Genomic DNA, 26,356 nt, shown 5'->3' with positions numbered 1-26,356 from the left:
TTCATCTCTTCCTTATTCATAAACAGCAAGAGCTGAGCTGCCTACATACTCTGATGATTAGCCGTTCATGTCCTTTCCCTTCAAAGACTGCCTCCCTCACTGCCTTCATTTTGTCTTCTGACCCACTCAATTCATATCTATCCTCCAGTAAAAGTACTTTTCTAAGGAATGGGCTCAGCAAGACTCCTTCCAAATTTACAGACTTGTAACAAGTCCTTCAAAACCCATAGCTCTTTTTTGTAATAGTGGAGAAAGTTTAATTTCTCCTCACAAAAGATATGCTGGAAAAAGAGGGAAAACTGAGAAAAATAATGAGGGTAAATCCCCTGATAGCAGGAGTATTTCTATTGTAGTGTATCCCTGATTTCTGTGAGGATCTACATCTACTGAAGAGAAAAGGTTGATTTTAGACAGGATTTATATTATGGATGATTAACCAAATACCATCTCAGTCTATGTACATACCATAGCTATTTACATTTCTGAATTGACCCGCGTGTCCTCTTACATATGTGTATCTAGAATACTCCTTCATACCAATTTTCTTGTACCACAGCAATTTTACGTATTTCACAGGAATACAATTCAAGCACAAGCAAAAATACTTGCAAACAGTAGTCCCCTCTACAAAAAAAACCCCCAAATTATTCTCTTGAATGGATGAGGCCTGATCACATGGAAACAATGCATTTATTTTAACATTACTGTGCAAGACAAACAGTCCTGTAAGGAAAAAATAAGTATCTTTAAATTCAAGACTGAAGAATTGCTGCTCCATGATACCTATCTTCTGTAAACCTTTTAAATACCTCTACTTCACTGATGTCATCCAGTGATCCAGACAGGAGCTTTATTTTCAAGTCCTGCAGCTTGCATTCAAGAAGCATATTATGTCGTCTTAATCTTTTCTCTTCCAGAGAGGTTTCTATAGCTGTAGCTTCCTTTTGTAATTTTGTAGTTTCCCTACATACACAAAAGGCACCAACCGGTTGAAGAGCAGAAGCATTGCTACCAATAACATCCACAGCCATACAGCATGAAAAACAGTTACTAAGCACAAAAAGAGGGCTTTTTCCTCTATAGTCCCTACTAAACATAAAGGAAAATGGTGCTTAAAATGGTACATAACTTCTTCCATCTCCTTAATTTTCCCAAATTACTAAAGAGGGAGCTGGGAACCATGCACTATTCTAGCACACAAGCTAACACCTTGCTATCTGTATTAACTCTTCTATTGCAAGGTAAATGCTAGCAGCACGGACATAGTTTCAGTACATTGCTAAGTTCACACTATAGCATTTTCAAATATCCACTTTTCTAACTACAACTAAACTCTGTTGTGTTCAGCTGTGCTGAAGATGTACGGAGATTTGATCCTTTCAATATTTAATCAAGTATCTTTTATCATTACCCTACTTGAAATACACCTCAATTCTTTGCAACAAATTCATTTGATAGCATCAGGTTGCTAAATAAGGCAAAGACATTAACAGTCTTATATTGTTAAACTTACACACTAGAAAATTAATTACTAGGCATACAATCTATGTTTATGTAAAATTCCACAAGTCTACCTCGCCATAGTGACAATTTTTAAACATAAAGACTCCTGATTAACAGACATTAAACATATCAACAATAAGCAAGCATAAGAAAACCAAAGTATAAACTGTCCCCAAAGCTGCTGATATAGAAGAACAGCAAGGACAAAATAGTGACCTAAAATTAATATTAGTTTAAGGTATCCAACACTTGAAAGGCCTAGAGAAGATGAGAACACTGAAATCAGGAAAAAAAGCCTTATTAACCGAACCAACTATACAACTCAAACAGAAATATTAAGCTACCAGCAAACTTAATATGCCACCTGAGATCAAGTTATAAGCCAATACATGCTTATCAGAAGTCACTACATATTTATCAGAAATCACAATGAGACCTAACACTAGGTAGATAATAAGATAATATTAATTCCATATGGTATATGGGATGGCTCTCATGAAATAATCTCATTCGCATTACTTCTGGGAACTACATACGGAATTAGAAACACTTTTTAACTAATGCATACTGTAAATATAAGTTACCATGTCTCTAATGAATCTTTCACAAGAAAACAGACCAAGAGAAATTTAAACATCTGATCACTAAAACTCTTCTAAACATTATCACATCAATAATTTTCCCAGGAGTACAATTAGTAATTACCTATTAAGAGTTAACAATCTCTTTCTGAACTCTTCAGTTTCATTTTGGGTCTTTATAACCTCAGATTTATGAGCACTTAATCTATCCTTAAGATGTTGCTGCTCCTCCACAATTTCATTCACTTTTTTTAGAAGCTTCTCCTCATTCTGCAGGGAAATATTTACATTTTTAAACCTTCACCAGAAATCTTGATATGGAACCTTTATTATACAGAAAGAAAGAGTTAAAGTTTAAACCTGTTACAATATATTCAAATGTGTTACAGCACAAAATCTGAAAGGCACTGGGAAAAAAGTCTGTTACAGATAGGAATATCCAGATGTTTTGTATACATAGGCAGAGACAGCTCCGGATTTGTGACTGTACCGGACTAAACTATACAGCCATCAAACAAGGCAGGGATCCTAGAACACCTAAGATCTGTAGGCTACCCGCTTTTCCTCAATTTGTCCCTTAGCGCTGCAAAAAGGATCCCATCTACTGCACATCTACAACATATTTAGCAACACCTAAGGTAACCTGAAATCATTTAAGAAGTATTGTTCATTAAAGATAAATCCTGAGGTAATCTGCAGAGAACAAAGAATCTGTGGCAGTACGTTAGAAGAGTCTTTCCCTATATAACCCATACCACTGCTAAATTGCTAGAAATTAGGTGCTAGAATAAAGTAAACCTAACGCTACATGCGTGAAGACATGGTCCTTAAGAGACTAATATTATGGCAAACTAATCAAGACTTACTGCTGTTGCAGTATCCAAACAAAGTACCTTCAGAATCCAATACAAACAATCCTTCTTCAGGACAAAAATATCTGAATTTGCTCAAAGTCATATTTCAGAAGAATTACGCACACAGGCATGAAGTCAGACGTGGTTTTGTGCGTAACTGAATAAGGGTCTATTGTTTTTCCTCAGTTTCAGAAATACATGGTCTTCTAATGTTAAAATACAGAGTTCAAATGATGCATGTGGGTTTTTTTGCCCGCTTTGGAACAGTTTTACATTTCACTTTTGTTTTTTATTCAAAGCACTACTACACATCTTTCCTCCTTCACTTTCCAGTGCACCACAAGCATAATTTATTTCACAAGCAACATTAACACAACAAAAAATTACTTATGAATAAAGAACACTATGAAGAGGAATTTACATATTACTTCAACTAAAAATCTAAGTTGGTTTTCACAGAATTATTTTAAGTCTAATGTGCTTCACAGCCACTAAAAAAGATGCAAAGCACCAGAGTTGTTTACTATTACTCAAAATCTTCTAAAGAATCTCAGCCACATGCTACTAGTTTTATCTGTAGTCATATGCTGCCTTTTCATATAAGCTAAACACAATATAACACTGTACATACAGTAATCCCAAATTTATTTTTTAAGTAAGCTTATTTTTAATAATAAGTAGTCCAATATGACAGGTTATGCCATGGTGAAAATGACAATATGCAACTGCAATTTTAACATTTACAAAGTCAACACTGAATTAAGCTGTAGAAGAATTACTCAACAGCATCAACTACAATTATTCAAAATTGTAATTCAATGCACTCTTTCCTCTCAGTCCCTGACAGAGATATAGAGATAGATAGATATTTTATCATTACCTTCTGTAGTTCGATAATCTCCGCTTCATCTTTATGAATGGTCTCCCTCAACTTGCTGACTCTGTTTGTTAATTTTTGTAGATGATCACGACTATATTCCAGCTGAACTTTTAGTCGTGTCTTCTGATTTTCAAACTCCACTCTAGTCAAAGTACAGTATTTCAAACCAACACTTATAAAGCAGGCTAGTAACTGTGATTTTAAGTTATTACAAGATACAAAAAATGCTATCTTAATAGTCAAAGTGAAAAACTTCTACGTGAACACAAAAATTTGCATACATTTGGATCATCAACTCCACTACACCACATCCTGTGGATATACTGGAAGTTACAAAAATACAGTGATAATAGTTCAAAAAATACAATATAAAGATACTATATGGCCACATTCAATATGGAAAGTGACACTAAGAGTTCAAGTATCTCAGTATGAATGATATACCTGTAAATGATGCAGAAATGAGCTGGGCAAAAGCTACACTGATGCTGTGTATTTACCCAATGCCTGCACTCCCTGCTCTGCCTCTGCAAGCTGTCTAGTCAGCTGGCATATATGTTTATCTGAATTTTATACGGAACATATCTCAGTTGGGAGCTGGTAGTTAGAAGCATGAGACCAGAGCTTTTCAAGCCATATTCAGCCTTGCTTATCACCTCTCAGTTGAGACCTGTATTTGTTTATAGGGGTACAATGGCAGAAACTTCTTCACGTGCTGCTGTGAGAAAGGACTGAAGTAAAACTAAGCAGCTGTTTACAGAAAGGTCTCCTCTCAGCTGTTACTGTCTGCCTCTGAGCTTCCGAAATGACTACTAGTGCTCCATCTGCGGTTCAGGCAAAAAGGCTGGCACCACACCAGCTCCAGGCTCTTTAGATCTGGGCAAGAAGGCACCATAGCACAGGTTTACAGGACTAATGATGGCAAGTTAGGGCAAAAGCAAGGCCAAGGCTGTATGTGCAGTGTAGCATAAGGCCATGCAAAAAGCTCCTCCTTTCATTGTTCTATTACTAACTTCTTACACTTCACCAGACTTCAGTTCTTGCAAACATAAATAAATGATCACTTCAGCCAGCAGGTGCTGTAACTGCAACCAAATGCACTGCACTACTACCTCACTGCAGCCCTAGCCAAAACCATATGTTTGGACTAGTTACTGAAAACCAGTCAGAATATCTTAGCAGCTGAAGACATGGCTGAAAAGAAAATGGAGTTCAGTGCTAGCAATTACACTAGTCATGTAGAAAAGGTGTATTTAAATAATGTCAGGAAATGCATAAACTATCATCTGCCTGAAAACACCTGTAGCACAAGAAGATAGATCATTTTAACATTCTCATTCTTTAAGATATAAAGTTGTGGTCCTGTGACATATGCCTGTTTGAGTGGGATACCTGTTGAGGTTGCCTCTGAGAAAATTAAGATTCTGTTTTCCTTAACAGTATGTTCCTATACCGAATCACTGCATCTTATACCCAGTTCTCCTTTAAGATTTTTGATACACGAGTGAGCCTTCATGCCATCCTCAATTTGTGATAGAGCCATTTTTCTATGTGGATTTTAGAAAACTATTCTTTCCTTTATTTTTCTACAATAGTGCTACTAAAATAGTAAATTTTACCTTTCAAGTTTCTTGCAAAATGTCACTGAATATAGCTAATAAACCCAAACCATAGCAGTGTGACTACTAACCAATCCTTGCAGTGATGATATAACCTTTTACAGTCTTCTAAGTTTTTGTGGTATTTCCTGTGATGGAGTTACTCATTTACCAGTGTGCTCAATCTAATACAAACCACTTTTTTACATTTTAATTACAAATACCACCTTCTTTTATCAATCTCCTCTTGTTGCCTCACATGTTCTTGCTCATACACACGAATATTTGCTATCCCAATTTCTTCACAGAATTCCTGGAACACAGCATCTTCAGCCTTTGAATAAAGAGAAATGGAGAAAAAAAGATGTTTATGCTATTTTGCAACTCACAGAACTAAACATTCAGACAATCACCTCATGCTACAGGCTGGATTTTCAAGGTACTTTAGGGAACAGCAAACTGAACTAGAAATAATCCATACTTGAAATTTTCAAATAACATTTTCAGTACAAATGCCAGATAGAAGGCACGTGATCTGCAAAGAGTAACTCAGATCTAAGCTCTTCTTGACAGGACCTGGTCATTCCAAAGACAATTAAAGTAATCGCAGTATAACCAACTTCCCTGTTTTGTCTGTTCCCAGTCAACCGACGAAGAGAGAGCTGAATGGTATACAGGACGGTAATCAGATACACCAGGTTTCCTGGTGTAGTTCAGTTCTTCATTTTAATCCTTTCAAGTAATCCATAAATATTAATTACTATGTTCCATTTATAGCAAAGCCACAGCAAAAAAACTGCTACAGAATCTCTCATTTCCTAATTATACACTATATGCTAACAAAAGCTTCAACCAAAACCAGTCCTAAAATTTTAATGAAAAATTGAAGCAGGCTAACAGTAGGCACAGTGTATATGGCAGGACTGAACAAACAAATAGCAGCCGCCTACAGCATTTAAAAAGGAAACCCAATGGACTGAACAAATTTTTAAGAATTTTACAGGTCAAAACCCAGTACTGTTTATATTCTTTTGGTATGCACGCTTGTTTAACCAGATATCAAATACTACATCAAATCAAGTTATACTATTCAAGTAACACTACTCTTTGGAAACTGATAACCAGCCTCCAGTTGTTTTTTTTTTTTTTGCAGAACAAGCAAAAGAAAAGCTCCCTGGATGTCTGGAATTCTTATAGCCTAAACATCAATGACTTCCTCAATGTTTGCAGATGACAAACATCTGCACTCCCTCATGCCTGCATCACAAGCAAAAGAATGAACATGCAACAGTTTTGGCTTCTTTTTACATGCAGAATTGCAGTCATAGATTAATCCAAGAAAGACTGATGAGAATGGGTCAGAGGCCAGGAACTAAATTACACACATACTAGACACCTCAAGTAACTGCAGACAGTGGTGAGGCATCTCTCTTTTTCTAAGAATCTACATTTACACAAGCACCTAGATGCAGGGCTGTGACTTTTCCAGGTAAAACTGCAGCACCACTCTTCCACAGTCTGTACCAGATTTCTTTGTTTGGCAAGAGTAGGAACAAAGGCAGCTTCCAGAGAGTAGTAGAGTTGAGGTGCTTATTTCTCAGAGAGGCCAGTTACTGTCTACTCCAGTAGAACACAGTATGAAAACCCTCTTGGTATCAGATTAGGCTTTACTACTGTTCACTTCACTGAATGCCATCAGTCTCTTCAAGACAACCGTGCTTCTGAATTTGGCGGTTGTCTATACAAACTGTTCTGGGTACCATCTGAAGATTAGAGAATGATAGGGAAACTGATGTATGAGATGGCAGAACAGTCTACAGAAAAAACAGCTGGGAAATCTAACTGCTGGATCATGTATCATGGAGAACTTTTCCTTTTGCTGATAAAAAGCAGAAAGGAGCAGGTTCTAATGACAACAGCTGTTTAGTATCATAACAGATAATGAATTTGGACAGGTGGGGATAGCACAAGGTCCATAAGCTCTGCATCAACTACCCTTCAAAAAAGAGGGAGAGCAAAGATGACTCAGTTATATCATGGGTTAGCTCCATCTTCCATGAACTGGACTCCAAAAGAACATAGGTATACAACAGTCTCAAAAACCCAAAACAACAAACCCCCAAACCACAACATCCAAACCCTACAAGAACTGCCCCCACCCCACCCCCCAAAACCCCAAATCCACCCCCAACCACCCCCACCCAACACAAAACAAAACAGTAGAATAAGGAATTTGCTGACAATAGTCATGCTCACCTTAACCATTCTCCCAGGGTAATCAGAGTGCACAGAAAATAAAGCACATATATTGGCTACTTCCCCAAGAAGTGAAAGGAATCTTCACACTATGCTGCTCTTTATCTACTTTTTTAGTATATAGTGGTGTATCACCTAGACATGATAACTATAGAGTTCAGAACAAAGCACTCTAGCAGTGCTGAGAGCTGTTCTCAGCTCTAGAAAACTAGAAGTGGTGGATCTTCTCTTCTCCAGATTAAAAGGTATTGATAAATCATTTCCACATAGACACTGAATGCGTCCTGCTATGACTGCAGTGAGAATGATTTTCAGAAGGATAGACACCCATACAGAGACCGTTTACCTAGTGGGTGCACTGATTACCGAGAGATCTGCAAATCTTGTGGGTGCTGTCCTGGTTTCAGCTGGGATAGAGTTAACTGTCTTCCTAGTAGCTGGTACAGTGCTATGTTTTGAGTTCAGTATGTGAAGAATGTTGATAACACTGATGGTTTCAGTTGTTGCTCAGTAGTGTTTAGACTATGGTCGGGGATTTTTCAGCTTCTCATGCCCAGCCAGGGCACCTGACCCAAACTGGCCAACGGTGTATTCCATACCATGTGACATCCCATCTAGTTTAGGAGCTGGGAAGGGGGGGGCAGGGATTTGCTGCTGGGGGACTGGCTGGGTGTCGGTCAGCAGGTGGTGAGCAATTGCCCTGCGCATCATTTGTACATTTCAATCCTTTTATTACTACTGTTGTCATTTTATTAGTGTTATCATTATCATTATTAGTTTCTTCTTTTCTGTTCTATTAAACTGTTCTTATCACAACCCAGGAGTTTTACTTCTTTTCCCGATTTTCTCCCCCATCCCACTGGATGGGGGGGGAGTGAGTGAGAAGCTGCGTGGTGTTTAGTTGCTGGCTGGGGTTAAACCACGACAGCGCATACAGAGTTTAGTGTACGTACATGCTATCACAGATCCACGTTGGCCAGAAAGACTTCACATCAAAAAAAATTACGGTCTAGTCAGGCTACATAATTATCTCTCCACAAAAAAGGAAAGATCCTGTAACTACAGTTTCTTACAAAGAACTTGGACATTAGAGTCTGAGTAAGAATAAGCTGATGCTTACCATATTTGAGACCTAGACAATATTTTTCTGGTATTTGATCTACAGTGAAAGTTTGCACTGAGAGCTCTAAAGCTGTGAACTTCGATGGACGGTCCCTGCTCAATACTACAGAGAGTAAATCATATTTATTAGCAGAGCAGGAAGAGGTGGGGGGAAAATCAACCCACCTTCTTCAAACTCAAAAATTTTCTCCCATGTCAAATGAAATTATAGTGTATATATTGAGCAAAGCTTAATCTAAAATTCAAGTAGATGGATTTAGTTGGTTGGGTTTATGTTTGGCACATAAAAGTCACAGAATTTTGATTTTAAGGAAGTTGACTTGCAAAGCTATGATACGTTTATCCTAACATCCAAGTGCACTTCTGTTTACAGTTACCTTGGTAAAAAAGGTAGAGAAGGCAGGAAGATTGCTGGAGTAACTTACAACCCTTGTCAACAAAGTAGTTTACAAAGTAAAAAGTTGTCCAAGTTCTAAAAGTCAGCAAGAACAGAAAGAAGTTTCTGTAGTATAACAGCATAAGCTGTCAAAGCTATGATAGAAAGCATTACCTCATTAATTTTTTTCTGAAATTCTTCTATTTTTTCTCTTCTTTGTGCTACTCCCTCATTCAGCATATCATGCTGAGACTCAATATTTGCAAGTTCACTTTCCAGTTTTGATTTTTCCTAGATAGGAAGAGATGAAAAAGATGGTAATTTTACTTAATATGGTCAACTTTCTAGAAATTAAGAGACAGTTTTTGAGGCTAATTGTATTTTTCTGATTAAAAATATTGAACATTTTTTCCTCAAATGCCACTTACCCACTATTATTGCTGATTTGCATGCAATGATTTTAGTTTTAATGAACAGAAAAGCAAATTACTTAAGTACCATTTGAAGTGCATTGTGACTTACAGACTTCTACAGGTTACTAAATGATAAGCCAAGCTTACCAGAAATTCAAATTTATAACCTAAAATAGTAAAAGCCTCACGTAAATTTCTTTGTAATCTTGGTTTTTATATTTTATTAATTCCTCAGTCATAACTGCTGTATGTAAAACTTAAACTGACTTAAAAAACTATGTAAGGAAGTAGTATTTACTTCATCAGTAATTACAGCTTAGGTAAAAAAAATACTCTTATTAAATATGAAGATTATAAAGTCTTACTACTATACCGTGTAGAGATTAGCGAGATGTTTCTTTTTAATAAGCTCCAATTCAGTCTGTGAATATTTAAGTCGTGTCTGAATTCCATGGCATTGAGCACCCAACTGCTTCAAATCAGCCTCCTTATGTTTGATCTTCATTAAGTTCTAGAAAAGTATTACAAAGGGAGAAAAAACACTTAAAACAAAAAAGGTGACTTATTTGGAAATTACTCATTTTTCAGATTTACACACTACATAAAACTAGCCTCACTGACATAGGCCCCATTCAAGGTAAATGCTGATAGCATTGGTCATATTCAACAGTAATTTTGTAACAGTTTTATTTCTCAAAAGAAAGCATATGCTTGCAAATTCCTAAATTCCTACTCCATCCCTCATCCAAAATGACTAGAGGTATGACAAATCGTTTTACACCAACAGGTTTTGGTCCCTGCAAATATTTTCATGTTGATAAAATGTATCAACTTTTCCACTAAAAGTTTTCAGGTACTTTGAACAACAGCTTCTTCCTTGAAGGAACTTCTATCAACAGTGTTGTCCTGGTTCTCCACCTCTGTGATACGTGAGCCAACCCATCAGCTAAGGACAGAGACCCACAGTTTATTATTATTATTATTATTAACTAGAAGAGGATAAACAGCTACCATGTCCTATCTTCTAGAAGTTTCCAAAGTCACCTTTTTAGAAAGTCATCTTCCCATAGCTGAATTGGACACTTTTACTCCTTTATGCCTTTTGCAGTTAAGTGCTTTTAAACAGACCTACCTTTAACTCGTGAATCAAGCTATCTTTTCTTTCTTTCATTTTATTAATTTCTTTATCATCCCAACATCTAGCTTTAAATCTTAAATCACTTGATCCTCCAGAAATCACTCCAGATTTCAAAAATAAAGTTCCATCAAGAGCCACTGTCTGGAAGAAAAAAAAAATAAATTAAAACTAAATAAATCTGAACAAAAAGCAGCCAAAATATCCCATGAACTAGTGCACCAAGATATGGTAGTGAAACAAGCAACAACTACATTTTAGTTGGACTCCAAGTTTTTTTCCTGTTCTAAACCTGCCAACATGAGGTACATGAAGCCACAAAAAAAAAAAAAAAAAAAAAAAAAAAGAGTCTGTTGTTTCTTGGCACTAGTCGCATTTTGGTATTATTACAACTGATCAGAAAAGGAAATGAAATCATGTAATTTCCTAGTATTTAGGAAATTAATGAGACATTTGTGTACACACTAGCAACTTAAGAGGTTATGTCTGGCTCAGTAGAGCTAACCAAGCAATGTGATAATGAAGTGAAGCAAAACAGCTCGTTTGTAAACAGAAAGTGTAAATTGTAGTACACATCATGGGTGTTTTTGTGACTTAACTTGATTCCAAGTAAACATGATTTCACACTCAACTTAAAGTCATTTTAGTCAAGATTTTAAAAGGTTTACTAAGTACATAAAAGGGCTTTACAGACTGTCCAGAGCAATAGATATATGGACAAGACAAACAAACTGCAGGACGAGACAGAGAAGCTTCCAGTCCTCAACACAGTCTATATCTACAACTAAGAGATTCTGTCAGGTATTTTAAAGAATTTTTGAAAGCATTTCTTCATAGAAAAGCTAGCAAGATAAAGTTTGTATTTTTAAATCAGACAGTTTTAAGAACAGGACTATCCCTCCTTCTTCCTCCTCTTCTTCATCACAAAGACCATACCAACAAACATACTAGGACATTAAGTATCCTCTAATTTGCCTCTTTTTCCCAGGAAATCACTTAGACATACTACCATACAGAGGAAAACATAATCATGTGACATATCTGGGGGTTTATTTATGTGGGAACAGACTAGACAGCATAGTACCATTCTGTGCTTATCTGCAATACTTCATGGGATGCTTATAGAAGATTTAAATGGCATCAAATACATAACTGCAATGAAAAACATATGCAACAAAATTCAGCTTCTTACTTTCAACCTTACTGGTCCATCAAATGCTATTTGTTTTGCTTCTTTAACTGTTTCACAGATCAAGCTATTCCCACTCACAAACTGAATCACTTTTTTCAGTGGAGCAAATGGAGTTTGTACAACATCCACCAACATTTTAGCTCCTTTTATCTCTCTTAACTTTTCGTTGATTGGTTTAACCTGTAACGCAAACAAGCAGTGTTTAGAATCCATGTTGTAATAGCAAAGCATGTCTAAATCCGAGTGGTCTGGGGACAGGATGTACAGATCAACAGAATGGGGGTCTCAGTTGTTCTAAGACTAGAAATAGATCTGGTTTTCATATTCTCTGTATGCAATTAGTCCTTAAATCTGTATAACCTGTTTCACTGTGCATGAAATGCAAGCACATTTATACACGTAGCATGGGGAATAAACAAGATGCAGTTGCAGGGCTTCTTGGGATCAGGGAGACATGGTGGGATGGCTCCCACAACTGGGCTGTTGCAGTGGAGGGATACAGGCTCTTTAGGAAGGACAGGCTGGGAAGATGAAGAGGTGGAGTTGCCCCACACGAGGGAACAGTTGAACTGCATGGAGCTCTGCCTGGGGAAGGATTATGAGCCAACTGAGAGCTCATGGGTAAGGATGGAGGAGAGAACTGGTAAAGGTAACATTGTAGTGGGTGTCTGCTACAGGCCACCTAACCAGGAAGAACAAGGGGATGAGGCCTTCAACAGACAGCTAAAAGCAGTGTCACATTCACAGGCCCTGGTCCTCATGAGGGACTTGAGCCACCCCAGTATCTGCTACAGGGACAACAGAGCAGGGCATAAGCAATCCAGGCAGTTTCTGGAAAGCAGTGATAATAACTTCCTCACCCAAGTGACAGAGTAGCCAATGAGGGAGATGCTCCACTAGACCTTATACTCACCCACAAGGAGAGGCTTGCTGGAGATGGGAAGGTCAAAGGCAGCCCTGGCTGCAGCAAGCATGAGAGAGGAATTCAGGATCTTGAGAAGAGGGAGTAGGGCAAAAAGCAAGCTCACAACCCTGAACTTCAGGAGAACAGGCTTTGGCATCTTCAAACATCTGCTTGCTAGAGTCCCATGGGATCAGGCCCCAGAGTGAAGAGGGGCCCAAGAATTCTGGTTAATATTCAAGGATCACCTCCTCCAGCCTTAAGAGCTATCATCCCAATGAGCAGGAAGTCAGGCAAAAATGCCAGGAAGCCTGCATGGATAAACAAGTTGCTCCTGGCAAAACTCAAATACAAAAAGGAAGCATACAGAAGGTGAAGGCTGGGACAGGTAACCTGGGAAGAATATAGAGGCACTGTCTAAGCATGCAGATATGGTGTTAGGAAAGCCAAAGCCCAAATGGAATTCAGTTTGGCAAGGGATGTCAAAGAAATGGTTTATCTAAGTACATAGGCAACCTGGTGATACAGGATATGGAGGAGACTGAGGTACTGAATTCCTTCTTCACCTCCATCTTTACTAGCAAGACTGGCCTCCAGGAATCTCAGGTTCCAGAGACTGGAAGTCTAGAACAAGGAAGATGTACCCTTGATGGAAGGGGATCAGGTCAGGGAATGCTTAAGCAAACTGAACATACATAAATACATGGGCCCTGATGTGATGCAACCACCAGTGCTGAAGGAGCTGGCTGATGTCACTGCAAGGCCACTCTTAATAGAATGATCATGGTAACTGGAAGAGGTGCCTAAGGACTGGAGAAAAAACAAGTGTCACTCCTATGTTCAAAAAGGGGCAAGAAAGAGGACCCAGGGAACTACAGGACAGTCAGCCTCACCTTGATCCCTGGGAAGGTGAACGAGCAACTAATCCTAGAAACAATTTTCAGGCACATGAATGACAAGAAAGTCTTGGAGGAGTAGTCAGCAGGGATTCACCAAGTTCGTCATGCCTGGCCAACCTGATAGCCTTCCACAATGAAGTGACTGGCCTGATAGATGAGGGGAGAGCAGTGGATATCATCTACCCAGACTTCAGTAAGTCTTTCAGCATTTTCAGCACTGTGTCCCATGAGATCCTTATAGAGAAGCTGATGAAATATGGGCTGGATGAACACACAGTGAGGTGGACTGAAAACTGGCTGAAGAGACAGGCACACAGGGTGATGACTGGTGGCACAAAGTCCAGTTGGAGGCCAGTAACTAGCCATGTCAATACTGGAACCAATCTTGTTTAACATCTTCATTAATCATCTGGATGACGGGGGAGAACATACTCTCAGGAAACTTGCTGATGACACAAAACTGGGAAGAATGGCTGATATGCCAGATGGTCATGCTCCCATCCTGAGGGACCTCTACAGGCTGGAGAAACAGGCTGACAGGAACTTCATGAAATTCACCTCCTAAGTGCTTTGCCTTAACACTTAAGCCTATTTTAGTTAAGCTTAAATGAGCCAACATCAAGATTTACAATTGTATTAACTTGAGACATATTCCTGATGACAGGAACAAGAAAAGTGTACTTACATCAAGGTAATCCAAAGCAAGAAAAGTTTCAGGTTCAGCTCGTTCTTGTTTTAGGAACTGAATGCAATCTCTTGCTGTTTTTTCAGTGGCAGCAACGATAGCAGTCATGTATTTGCCAAATACCTTGGTAACAGCAAGCTGGTATTTTTTATGAATAGGATGACACAGGTCGAGCAGTCTTCCAAACTGAAGATATAAATATAGAGAAATATTAATATGTTATTTACCTATCAAGAAATATTTCCACATACAAGATACTGAAGTAGTAAGAGGAAAATGTGTTGCATATCTACCAGCTGCACTCTTACAATGGCTGTACATCAGAAAAAAAATAGAAATTGTAGCAGTCAATCCAAATTGCAAAGTATGCCTTCAAAATCTGAAGGGATTTAATTTTTTCCCTGAGGTTACAGTTACATATCTCAATGTTTTACTCTGATTCTCTAGCATATACCTCTAGAAGTATGACAGAGTGACAATAGCAAAGTTAACTAACCATCTTGTTTGGAGAGAAAGAAAATATCTAACACAGAGTAAGATCTTTGAATGACAATAAGGTCTTAAATAAATCAAACTGTTAACTGCAAAATGGTAGCAAGAGAGGCACCATTCCAGTTTCAACCCAAAAAAAGAAGTGTCTGCTTACTTTAATAGCATGAAAAGAATAAAAACTGCTTGTACTGCATAGTCCAAATAATCAAGCCTGTTTTGCCATATACTGAAATAACATGTCCATAGATCGGAGTAATTAGCTCTTTGCTGTACACACTCCCTAAAGATCTTTTGTTCCATTTCTGTAATTGTAGGTACAGTTGAACTTTCCATGAGTGATTAAAGCTACTAATGCACATTCTGAAAGTTACAAACTGTGAATTCATACAAGAACAGTTTTTCTGCTTGTTGATCTACTTTCCTACCCTTCTCTTGACAAATTTTTTCCCCTTTCTGAAAAACAGTAGAAGCGAGGATAACACCACAAAGGTCTTTATTTAGTTTCCTGGTTTTATCACATCTACTTGGATGTTTCTATCTGCAGCTCAGACATGTGATGTTTCAGACATGCAAAACTATACAGAGGATCTACATACTTTCAGACACAGGCATTTGAAGTCCAGATGGAATGCCAGATTTCTGTAAAACCAAATATTGACACAGCCCAACTGAATCTGTAGCAATAGCAATCCTGCCAATTAAAACTACCAATGTAGGAACACCATTTTGAAGATTAAATTGTAAAAACTGTCATCAGCTGCAAAATTCACTTTGTTGATCAGACAAATCCATGAAAATGCATACGTCACTCATAATGCAGGAATCACATTGCTGCATGGCTATTCCATTATCTAGAATGTTCACCAACCATTACAAGAATGTTTTGACAGAAGAACAGAAGCTTTAAAATGGATTTAAGAAGTAAACATTTAGAAGCAGTATGCTATTTTTTGCCTATGAAATCCAGAAGACTGACACCAAGATTTCCTCCTGTTCTGCCTGAGTACTTAGTGGACTACCAGATGATGAAATGTGCCGTGACCCTTCCATCCTGAGACCTAATTCGGATTGTGTTCAGTAATCTTGAATTAGTACACCAGAGTGTAAGGAGCAGCTCAGAAGCAATGCTGTTGCCTCACATGCTGGTGTTGGGAAAACTGTTGCAGGAACAAGGGTAGCTGAAGTAGATACTGTTAAGACTTGCTGTAATAGGAGAGTTTATGTAACCAATTTGACTTATCTAGTTTTCATTTGTTAGAAGCCATCACTTCTGTAAATACTCTTAAATTTGCAGCACCTGAAGCTAAACAACAGAAAACATGCTGAATACCATCTCTCCCCTAAGTCAGCATGGTATCACCAGTCTGATCCAGTTCTTTTCAAATAGGGACACAATGCAAAGAGTGAGCATAAAGAGATATACCAATCATTTTTTTCGGAACACCTTGTTAATATGGATGAAAAAATTCTGAATAACAGCTGAAGAGCAAATTTCTTAAATCTCTTGAGAAAACAACAGGATCAGACACTTGCCAGATTCTGAGGAGGTTTTGCAAAAGATCAAGAAGCAAAAAACAGAAAACATTTTATTTTTTATGTTCCTATAGCAGCACTAGGAAGCAGAGATATGTTGCCTTCTAAACATTTTAAAAAAAAAATTCCCTGCTGGTACATATCAACTGACTATATATGACTACATATATCAAAAAGGATTGATCGTACTGAGACATACTCAGAGACCAACTATTCAATTGATTAGAGTTATTTGGAAGTTCTTATTTGGAATGGCTCCCAGTGTTGGAGTAAATATTTTTAAGTGTCAAAAAAAGGTGTAAATATGCCTTGTAAAACAATGCTTGCTGACAATTCAGAATCAATACACAAAACACTTAAATTACTCTTCAGTAATGCCATTAAGTAAAATATGGTAACTGATAAGCAAAGACAGACCAGCTGGTAACACAAAAATATCATGTACCGAAGCAAAGTTGTCCTTTGGAAGAAGTATTCTTTCTGGAATAAATGGTCTCACAGCTAACCTTCCCATTCATTTGTTCAAAATAAGTAAATAAAAAATAAGTTTGAGGACAGAAGAAAACAAAACCAAAATAATAAACAAACACCACAAAAATCACACGAGATCAAAACTATTCTTTGATGCAAGCAGTAATCTGTCTATTTCTGGAAACGGTGAAGAATGATGACAGTATATGCTACTATTCTTTCAGTAATACTATTTCACCAAGTACACTCAAGCAAGCATAAAGTTTAAAATAATATTCAGGGCAGTCCAATTTACTCTAGCTGCTTACTCAGTCTAAGGCAAAACTCTTAAATCTTAATTCTAAAATAAGGCATTTAAATGAGGCCATTCAATTACCACAGAATCCGGATATAGTCTTTTGAGACTTTCCAGGATCTCTGCTCTCATTTGCTGACGCCTTCCTTCATGGTAATCAATTTTGGCATTCTGCAGTTCACCAGCTATTTTGTTCAATTCTTCATTGACTTCAGCCATTCGTACTGTTGAATTTTCAATTTCCTTAGTTAGCATTTCCTCTTGCTGTTTTTTCTCTTCTAATGATTCACTTTGAAGGGAAGCAAAAATAGGAAAGCAATTTACTCTTTCATTTATACAAGCCTTTAGCTTATAAAATTAAAGTCATTCTGCGGTCATAGACTATAAAAATCTTTAAAGATTTTAAGTATCTATAAGAAGCTACTTCTTAGACAAGTTGCATTCTATAGTATAAACTATTTTTAATGTTTCAAAATTGAGCTCAAGCGAGAGTTTTTGGCTGTGAAACATACAACCATACTGTTTTATCCTCCATCAAGAAAAGGTCTGATACTGTAAAACTAAGGACTGAGAATTCTCATGCAAAATTATGACTCACTACACCGTTACAAAAGTCACTAAGGCTCTTCCACACTCTACTACAATTACTTAAAGTAATTCTGCATTACACCAATCACAATGGGTCTGCTGCTCCCTGTCCATGGCAGAACTTTGTTCAGTACACACAGCAAGCATTAAGCCAAAGCACAAATTACAGAAGCACATGAAAAGATAGGTTGGGAAAAAACCAAAACAAACAAAAAAAACGTATGGAGATCACCTACTCTGACCTCCTCCACAAAACACGGGCTAATGCCAAAGTTAGTTCAGGTTGCTCAATGAAGGGCTTACATACCTTATTTCACAAAGAGAAAAATCAGGTAGAAGACAAGACCCAGGAAGCAAGAACTGAGCTGTACTCCTAATACTCAATGTAAATATTAACTGCTTCCTAGAGTAGCACAACTACAGAACTGCCCTGTTCTCTCACTCAGAATGTGTACACTAATAGCCCCACACCCTACCTGTAGTGACATAATTTGCACACCTACAAGAAATCAGAAGCAATTATAATACTGCTTCAAACAATGTACTTCCTACTTTATTCTGACAGTTAAAGTACCTGAACTGTTAACTAGAATTAGTAAGAATTCTAATTCTTATTAAAATTTGAAAGAACAGAAAATAATGAGAATTAGAAACCTGCTATGTTAATTTGAAAATAATGAGAATTAGAAACCTGCTATGTTAATTTGAAAACATGTAATAAGCAAGAAATCCAATTAGCTTTTCATTTTTTAAACATACGTGCATATCTTGGCATATTCTTCCAACTTCTCTATTCGTTTCTTATGCTCTTCTATCTGTTCCACAGTCTGTTTTATGTTTCCCTATGCAATCACAAATAGCATGTGTTAAAAACAAGACAGAGGAATACAACAGTTTTATAGCACGAGATAAAGCTCTTAATTCAGAAGTACGGAGATAGATATTTTCTTCCTTGCTAGTATTTCATGCTGAAGTAATAGCATCTCTTTTTCAATAGTAGATGCCAAATTGCACCATGAATAATAAAGGAAAATTAATTTATCAAGGCCATTACTGGATTTTTCACGTTTGGCTACAGTTCAGAGAAAACCTCTTCAGCACAAAGAATCACAGCACCATCAAAGAAAATAACTTTAAACATAGTTTTAGTAAGTTACAGGTTTTTAAAAAAAAAAAAAAGTGCTTTTCTTGGGCCAAGATTACTACAATCTTCTTCCCCAAGAAGAACACATGAAGAAGTTGACAGAGGTTCCAAACTGACAGAAAAGCATTGTACTAAAAAACAAACCAACACTGAAACAAGTATTTTCAATTACTCAACTTGAATAAAAATACATTAACTAAAGCAAATTAAAGGCGGGGGGGAATTGGGCATGGTGACCAAGTCATAGGGAAAACAATTACTTATTTTATTGTTACATGTTTGGATCTGCAATGATAAGAGAAATCAGAAACAAAATAACAGCAGTGATCTGTATTCACACCAAACACCCCACCTATGAAGTGCAATAAAAGAGTGGGCTCCAAGGAGGTTCTTCCAGCTACAACACACGTACACATAACTGATCTTAAAAACATCTCAGCAAAAAGGTAGCTGCAATCAAAATAAACCTCTAAAGGGTGTGAGTATCATACAGATATACAACAGTGGTAGGACATCTCAGAAAGAAAAACTGCACTTACAGAAACAGGAACTGATTACAGCTAAGCATATGTTCTGAGTAATTGTAAAATACCAGAGCTTTCAAAACCAAACCCTCAGTGTGGGCCCACACAACCATTTTTCTTAACAAATTTAGAAACCATTTTGCTAAACCTGTTGCAATATGAAAACTGAACACTTGCAATGTATCTCCTTTGCTGAGGATTTGTTATGTCAAAGCATTTAACACATTTATACCAGAGGGGGGGATAAAGAAACATTTTTCTCCTTAAAACATAATTCTAGCTTGATACAAATACCTCAACTTCTTGTTTCTTCCTTCGATTAAGTTTCAGCCTTTCTTGATCTGCTTTTTCCTCCCAACGAAGTGTTACTAGCTGCTGGGTTAGTGTAGCTACTTTCTTTCTTGCTATTTCCTTTAGCTCTTTATAGCGCTCCAACTGGACAAACAAACAAAAAAAAAATAACTCCACTATAAGTGGAGAGATTCATGTTGTTACAGCCTCAATTAGTGATTGCCTACTTTATCATACTTAAGATTATGAAACCACCCAATTATCTAGAAGACTTTCTAGCTATTAACTGCATTATAAAAAGTTGTATTTTATTTGAGAAAGAGTCAACCCAAAGCTTACACTTAATGTTCTCATCTGCGGTCTTGTTTCAGACTTCTAATGACTCTTATGTTTCAGTAAAGTTTATAAAGTTTACAGTACTTCACAGTCAATCTTAAGGTTAACACTAAGTTTTTGCACAGTCCAGAATTAGTGCAAGTTTTGGTATTTATAATTACAGCATTCTCATGTTTGGGTTTTGTTTTTTTCTTTTAAAGGTAAACAAACATTTTAAACAATCCTGCAAAGTTATGACTAACTGACCAAATGCCACCGAAGTGCAGAGTAGGAAGATTCACAAACTCGAAGAACAATCCTGGAGGTTCTCCATTAATTGATCGGAAACTACTTTAAGGAAGGGACAGTGGAGAAAAGAACCTAGCACTTAGTTTTAAAAGTGTTTCTGGCCATATGGTTGCAAAGATAACTTCTTCAAATGTGAATTTACTGTAAAGTGATGCAGTCCTCTCCTTCTAAAATAACTTAAAATAGCTTGTAAGTGAGCTACCTCAGTTTTAGATTCTGACCCACAGTAGATGGTATGCATACTACCAAGTCTTGTTTCCATTTTTGTTGTCTTGTTTTTTCCTCATTGAAGACATATTTCTGTACCTCAGCTCACAAACCGTTTCTCAAATATTAGCCTCTCACCCTGAAATCCTACTGGATGTTTTCTATCCTATCTTCCCACAATGTACTTATGTGGGCTTCCATGAAGAAGGGCAAAAAAAACCCCAACCCCAAAACACCAAACCAAAGAGAACAACCTAACCATGGATAATCACATGTAGCTATAATCCTAATCAACAGATGACAGTCAGTGTGTGCAGCCCTTCTGAAGTTTCCATCAAACTCTTCTCAACTCCCTGTTCACTGAAAATTCACTACTTTGTCTAATAAGATTATCTTCTCACATTGCTTAGAAGATGCATGTCACAGCCTAGGAGAGATGCTTACCATTTCCACTCTCACAATGGTGAATTTATAAATCTCTATGCAACTTTCTCTCTTATGCAATTTACTTCCAAGAAGTGTTCCACACTTGGAACTTCTGAGAGATCTGACTTCCTCCCCCTCCCCGCCCCCAGAAAGGAGACAGCCCACTCCCAAGAGGCTGCACCATCATTTCTCTTCAGCCAATGAAACAGTGTCTAAATAAAAGTTACAATTTTGGTTTTGTTTGAGCTCAACAGCAAGAGATCACTAGAAATTACAGGTTATTGGTGAAACAATGGTTTCTCTGTTGTCAGTGGGGATTTTTGGACTTCACTAGCAAACAGTACTTTTTGGCCTCCCAATTCACCTGACTTTCTCCCAGCTCAATAGCTGCTGCTCTCTGTAGTATCTCCTCTTCAGCTTTCTTCTCAAATGCTCTCCATGCCTTCTCAATATCATTCAATTCTATCTCTAGTTCTTTTACGTTCTGCTTTTCCTTATCACAGGATTTCTCCTTGTCCCTTAGAGATTTTTTAGACATTTCTACTTTCTTGATTTGGTAGGAAGTGTTTTCCTTGGCTTTTATATAGAGGGGTTTCTGCTGAATCAGTGATGCTTCCAGAGTCCTAAAAAAATAAAACCCAAAGCAAACAAACAAAAAACCCAAGCAACCAACAACCACAAACCACATCCAAAACAACAAAACCACACCAAAAAAAGAAAAAGAACAACCCCTTCCCAACCACACATGCAAACAATCAGTTATCAACTGCAAGGTTACATACCCACAGGTGATTTTTTTTTTAAATATCCACTGAAAACAGAAATTTAAGAAGTGAAGCATAACCTCCTAAAAATTTAATAGCAAACAAATATTTATATAATGAAATTATTGACAACCTGGGCATGGTGGTAGAGGCGAAATCAATGTCTAGATATTACTAAAGTAACTGCTACAAACTAAATTCCATAGCCTTGGGGTATCACCCAACTGCTTTAACAGGAAATACATGGCTGCCAAGCAATTCCCAGTGCAGACTATGCTTTAACTCAAGTATCAGAGAATCTGATTCGAAAACCTACTTCATTTCTCTTTCCATGTGCTGTTGGTCTCTGCTTAGTACACCAAGCACTTTTTTCTTGGCTCTGAATGCATCTTCTGCTGCAGAAAGAGACCGTCTCTTGATACTAGTCTCCTTATTCTTTTCATCCAATCTTTTTTTCACCAAGTCAATATTTTTTTCATTGTGATAAAGCTGGAAAAGCTGCAGCTGAATCCTTTCTTCATCCAGTTCCTTGAGAAGCATCTGGTAATGCTCTGCCTACCAACATCAAAATTTTATTCATGGTTTATAAAAAGGATTTTTAATCGTTAAGATTCTAATTTCAACTCCAAAGTGACGCAAGATGATGGACCAGTAGCTGTAATTCCAGTAACGTGCACTAGTCATAAAACTCAACGAGTAAGTCAACAATTATACTGGCAAAACTACACTTTCATCTATTTACATTTTATTACATGTATTCCTCTACCCTTTTAAATTATACCAAGTTATTATATACTATATGATACTTAAAAAAGCACTAGATGAAAACCAGAAGTTTGTGTTTGGTCGTGGTTTTTTTTTTTAAAGAAAACCTGTATTTAAGTTCATAAAAGATGTAAAATCTGAGATCTTAACATGCAAAAAAAGGAGTAACTTTGAGTTACCTCCTCTTTCTCTGTCTTTGCTTGTTTGCGTTCTGCTGCAACACTTTTTTTCTTGTTATAATTAAACTGCGCATCCTCTTCTGCTTTCTGCATTTTTTTCTTTTTTTGTTCATAGTCTTCAGCATATTCCCATGAATTACTGATTTGTTCAAAAAGTTGAGTTCTCTCCTTTGGCTTCTTCATTGCAATTGATTCTACTGTTCCCTAAAACAAAGTTGCAAAAAAAATGCAGCACTGTAGATCATTATGTTGTCTAATGAATTTCTTTAAGAGCATACAGTAGAGATTTATCTCCGGATATATTTATGGTTAACAGAACTGCATGGAAATACTTTTAGATTCAAATCCAAGGAAAAGTTTAGTACCAAAAGGAATATCACCTAGCCACCTCACTTAAAGGACATCACTAGAAGTTTTAGAATGTCAGATATGGTCTATGAAAAACACCTTCAACCTAAATCAACCTGCACAATCAATCAATCAGTGAGCATATCACAATGACAAAGTTAAATCTTGTTAGCCTCTTTAAAGTAACTGAAACTCATTTTCAATGAAAAACAAACTGCACACACCCCCCCCAGTATTTCAAAAGCAAAACAGCTCAAATCAATGCACTAGAAGATTACATAACTCCCAGAGTTAATGGGCACACAGTTTTTGTCCGTGCATTAGCTGCTCAAATCTTCACAGATCTGAAGGAGTTACTATTTTCAGACAAGTGTAGGAAATTAGTTTTGTGATTTTTATTCTATTTGTATAGTGGGGAAATGCCCTCAGCATAGAAACTATTATCACAATAAGAATGCATATATAGGGTTTCTACAAAAAGAAAGAATCAGTTCTTCCTTGGGAATTTGCCACAGCAACTGTAAGGAAGACAATCCTGTGAAGTATATTCATCATAAGTATATGGCATTTCTGACCTATGTTGTTAAATACTTGTGAACTAATAACCCAGTACAATTTTCAATCCCACAGTCTTAATAAAAAATCCAGTAAGTTTTCATGCATCTTGACTGACAGGAGTGTTTTAAGATAAAATTATGTTTTCCTAAATATAACAATCCTAGAATTTAATACACTAAACATTTATAAATAGAGACACACATTTTCATATATACTCTGAATAACACAAGTACTCAATTTCTTCCAGATTAGCTTCTGTCTTACTAGTGCACTCATGTACACACAAACCCCATTATTTCTATTTTGCAGTCTTGTAATTCTTCACTCAGGTGAGAAAAAAAAAACTTATTGGGTTGAAATTAGCTAAGGGTGCCCTCTTTTCTGTCAAATAGTAAGTGTGTACTCCTATGAAATAATCATAAAGAAAATAAAAACTTCTAAGAAGTACCTTAAATGCTCACCTGAAAAATAAGACAATTCCTAGCTTTGACAAGTATGCCTACTTTTTCAAGCTCAGATATGTAAGTAGATCGGCTGACAGGTTTATCATTGAAAAAAAATTCAGAACAACTACCTAAAGGAGGAAAGAAAAAAAAAAAAAAGATTACTATAAAATGGCTACAACACAAAGTCCGTAAGAAAAGAACTAAACTAGTGGAACAATTTAACTGAGCGATTTCCTCAAAGAAGAAAATAGATTTCAATTACTCCCTTAGTCATTTCAATAATTTCATTTTCCTGTATGAAAATTCTAGTTGCATGCTTCCAAAAGGTATTGAGAGATGCTTAAGTGCTCATGCCTGCAGCTAGGTCAGACCCCATTTTCTAAAGCCTACACCATCTACATATTCTAAGTGAATATCTACAGATCAATGTACAGAGCAAAGAACATGTATTAATCACTTGTTTATTTTTTTAACTTTGCCCCAATATGTTTTTTCAGTTATAACACTTGGCTATCAAAATGCTACTAAAGGACTATAAGAAGTATTGCAAAACTCATGGGCTTAATCCTCTGAAATATGCAAGAGGGTTAGGCATTTGAAATTCAAAGTTGAATACTCTTGGTCTCCATTTTTTATACAGTAGACAAGAGGAAGTACACGCAACAGAATCTCCTACCTACCACGGATAACTCTTGAAAATGTTTTTTCTTCCCCATCTTCTTCACAATACACTATCTTCACGCTAGCTGTAGAAGAAACTGGTTTTCCAACATGTGCTCCATGAATAAGTTCTCGAACACTTTTAACTCGCATATTAGATGCCTTTTCACATATCACAAAACTAACAGCATCCACTATGTTGGATTTTCCTTAAAAAAAAAAAATATATTGCTTTGACATGGCAGAAATGGAGGCATTTGATTAACAATTAACTAAAAAAGATACAAAAAAGCAAAAGTTTTTATTAATTCTACTTCTAATTCTGTATTTCATTGAGACAAAAATATTGCACATAATAAAGAAATACATTTCTAAGATATAACACACTGGCAGCAGATAATCGGCCTGTCTGTAATAAAAATCATCACAAAAATGATGTTATTTGTTCAGCCTTGTTGAACAAATTTTTCTTACCCAGGCATCTCCAGAGATCATTACTTAAATTGAGTGAGCAACATCATAATCCTTACTTGGTTGTTTCCTTCATCTAATGCAGTCAGTGAGGTTTGCTGCATAAGTACTCCATTGCATAACTAGAACTTTTCCACTGGAACTCCAGTGTTCTAAAAAACCCAAGTACTTTCCCAGATCCATTAACCACAGCAACAAAGTTATCTGATCATACTCCTTAGACAAAAATTCTCTTAACTGAATCCTCTTTTTGTTTTTCCCCGTTAGTCTTGAGCATTTCTGTTGACAGCTTAATTATTTCCTGCCTTCAACCTTGCTACTTTGGCAGTATTTTGACTTACTCTCCAAAACATCATGAAAGGAAGAATACTAGGGGGAAAACAGATAAATACTTAATTCAGAGATTAAACAATATTCTCAATTTTTCTCCCTGAATTCACCTATAAAATGTATTCGGAATTAACTGGAAGAGTACCTGGAAAAAGCATCCATAATTTTGAGACTTCCCAATAGGGAACAGTGAGGACAGGATGATAAAGAATATGATCATAATGCTAAATAATAGTTACTTACATTCATAGATTTCACTTGATTAGATAAGTGAAGAAACAACAGGATCTAAAAATCTAAGTCATAAACTAAATTGTTAACAGACTGGGGAAACTGAGACCAAATGCTAAGCCCATCCTTGTGGATCTTTGTTGGGACAATCCTCACCTCCTATCATATTTTCTTTAGCAAATAGAAGATGAAATCCCATTTGTTGAATGGAGCTTTCAGAAGAAGTGAATCAAGTTTTAAAAAGTTTCAGCATCCACAGGATAAAAATGTGGAGTGACATCTACAAACCAAGGCTCTTGTGAGCTAAACTACAAAGCAGCTACCATGCTGCAAAGCTACTATCTCTTTCCCAGAGGCATTCATGCATATGGCAAAAACCACAGATTCAAATCAAGAAGCAGCTTTCCACTGCTACAGTTTACAGCCCAGATAATAAGCTGAACTACGAACTGGAGTGGCAAAGGCAAGGTGTGCTGTTTGCAAACCACTCATTCTACAAGGGCTGGAAAGAGTAGAGAAGTCAGCTAGAAATGGAAATTCTTTCAAACATCCCACCCCTGTCCTTCCGTACTGGAAGAATCTATACTTTCAGTTAAAGAAGCAATAGCAGTTCA

The 26,356-nt window shown here is 36.8% G+C and overlaps 1 protein-coding gene across 1 annotated transcript in view; it reads right to left on the bottom strand.

Moving 5' to 3' along the window:
- Positions 1-26,356, bottom strand: part of SMC1B (structural maintenance of chromosomes 1B) — a 35,512-nt gene that overhangs the window by 8,711 nt on the left and 445 nt on the right. Inside the window, exons 2-18 of the mRNA XM_075051239.1 lie at positions 24,731-24,919; positions 24,066-24,178; positions 22,699-22,902; positions 22,071-22,309; positions 21,355-21,613; positions 19,737-19,877; positions 18,534-18,616; positions 17,268-17,475; positions 14,396-14,581; positions 11,911-12,090; positions 10,716-10,862; positions 9,957-10,094; positions 9,345-9,461; positions 5,644-5,750; positions 3,819-3,960; positions 2,209-2,354; positions 810-963 (exon numbers count right to left, since the gene is read on the bottom strand). Coding sequence (XP_074907340.1) covers positions 810-963; positions 2,209-2,354; positions 3,819-3,960; positions 5,644-5,750; positions 9,345-9,461; positions 9,957-10,094; positions 10,716-10,862; positions 11,911-12,090; positions 14,396-14,581; positions 17,268-17,475; positions 18,534-18,616; positions 19,737-19,877; positions 21,355-21,613; positions 22,071-22,309; positions 22,699-22,902; positions 24,066-24,178; positions 24,731-24,919 — 2,753 coding nt within the window. The remainder of the gene's footprint in view (positions 1-809; positions 964-2,208; positions 2,355-3,818; positions 3,961-5,643; positions 5,751-9,344; positions 9,462-9,956; positions 10,095-10,715; positions 10,863-11,910; positions 12,091-14,395; positions 14,582-17,267; positions 17,476-18,533; positions 18,617-19,736; positions 19,878-21,354; positions 21,614-22,070; positions 22,310-22,698; positions 22,903-24,065; positions 24,179-24,730; positions 24,920-26,356) is intronic.

This window comes from Buteo buteo, chromosome 19 (genome assembly GCF_964188355.1).
Source record: "Buteo buteo chromosome 19, bButBut1.hap1.1, whole genome shotgun sequence".
NCBI lineage: Eukaryota > Metazoa > Chordata > Aves > Accipitriformes > Accipitridae > Buteo > Buteo buteo.
Note: the sequence above shows the minus strand (reverse complement) of the source record. Positions and strands in the feature narration are given on the sequence as shown.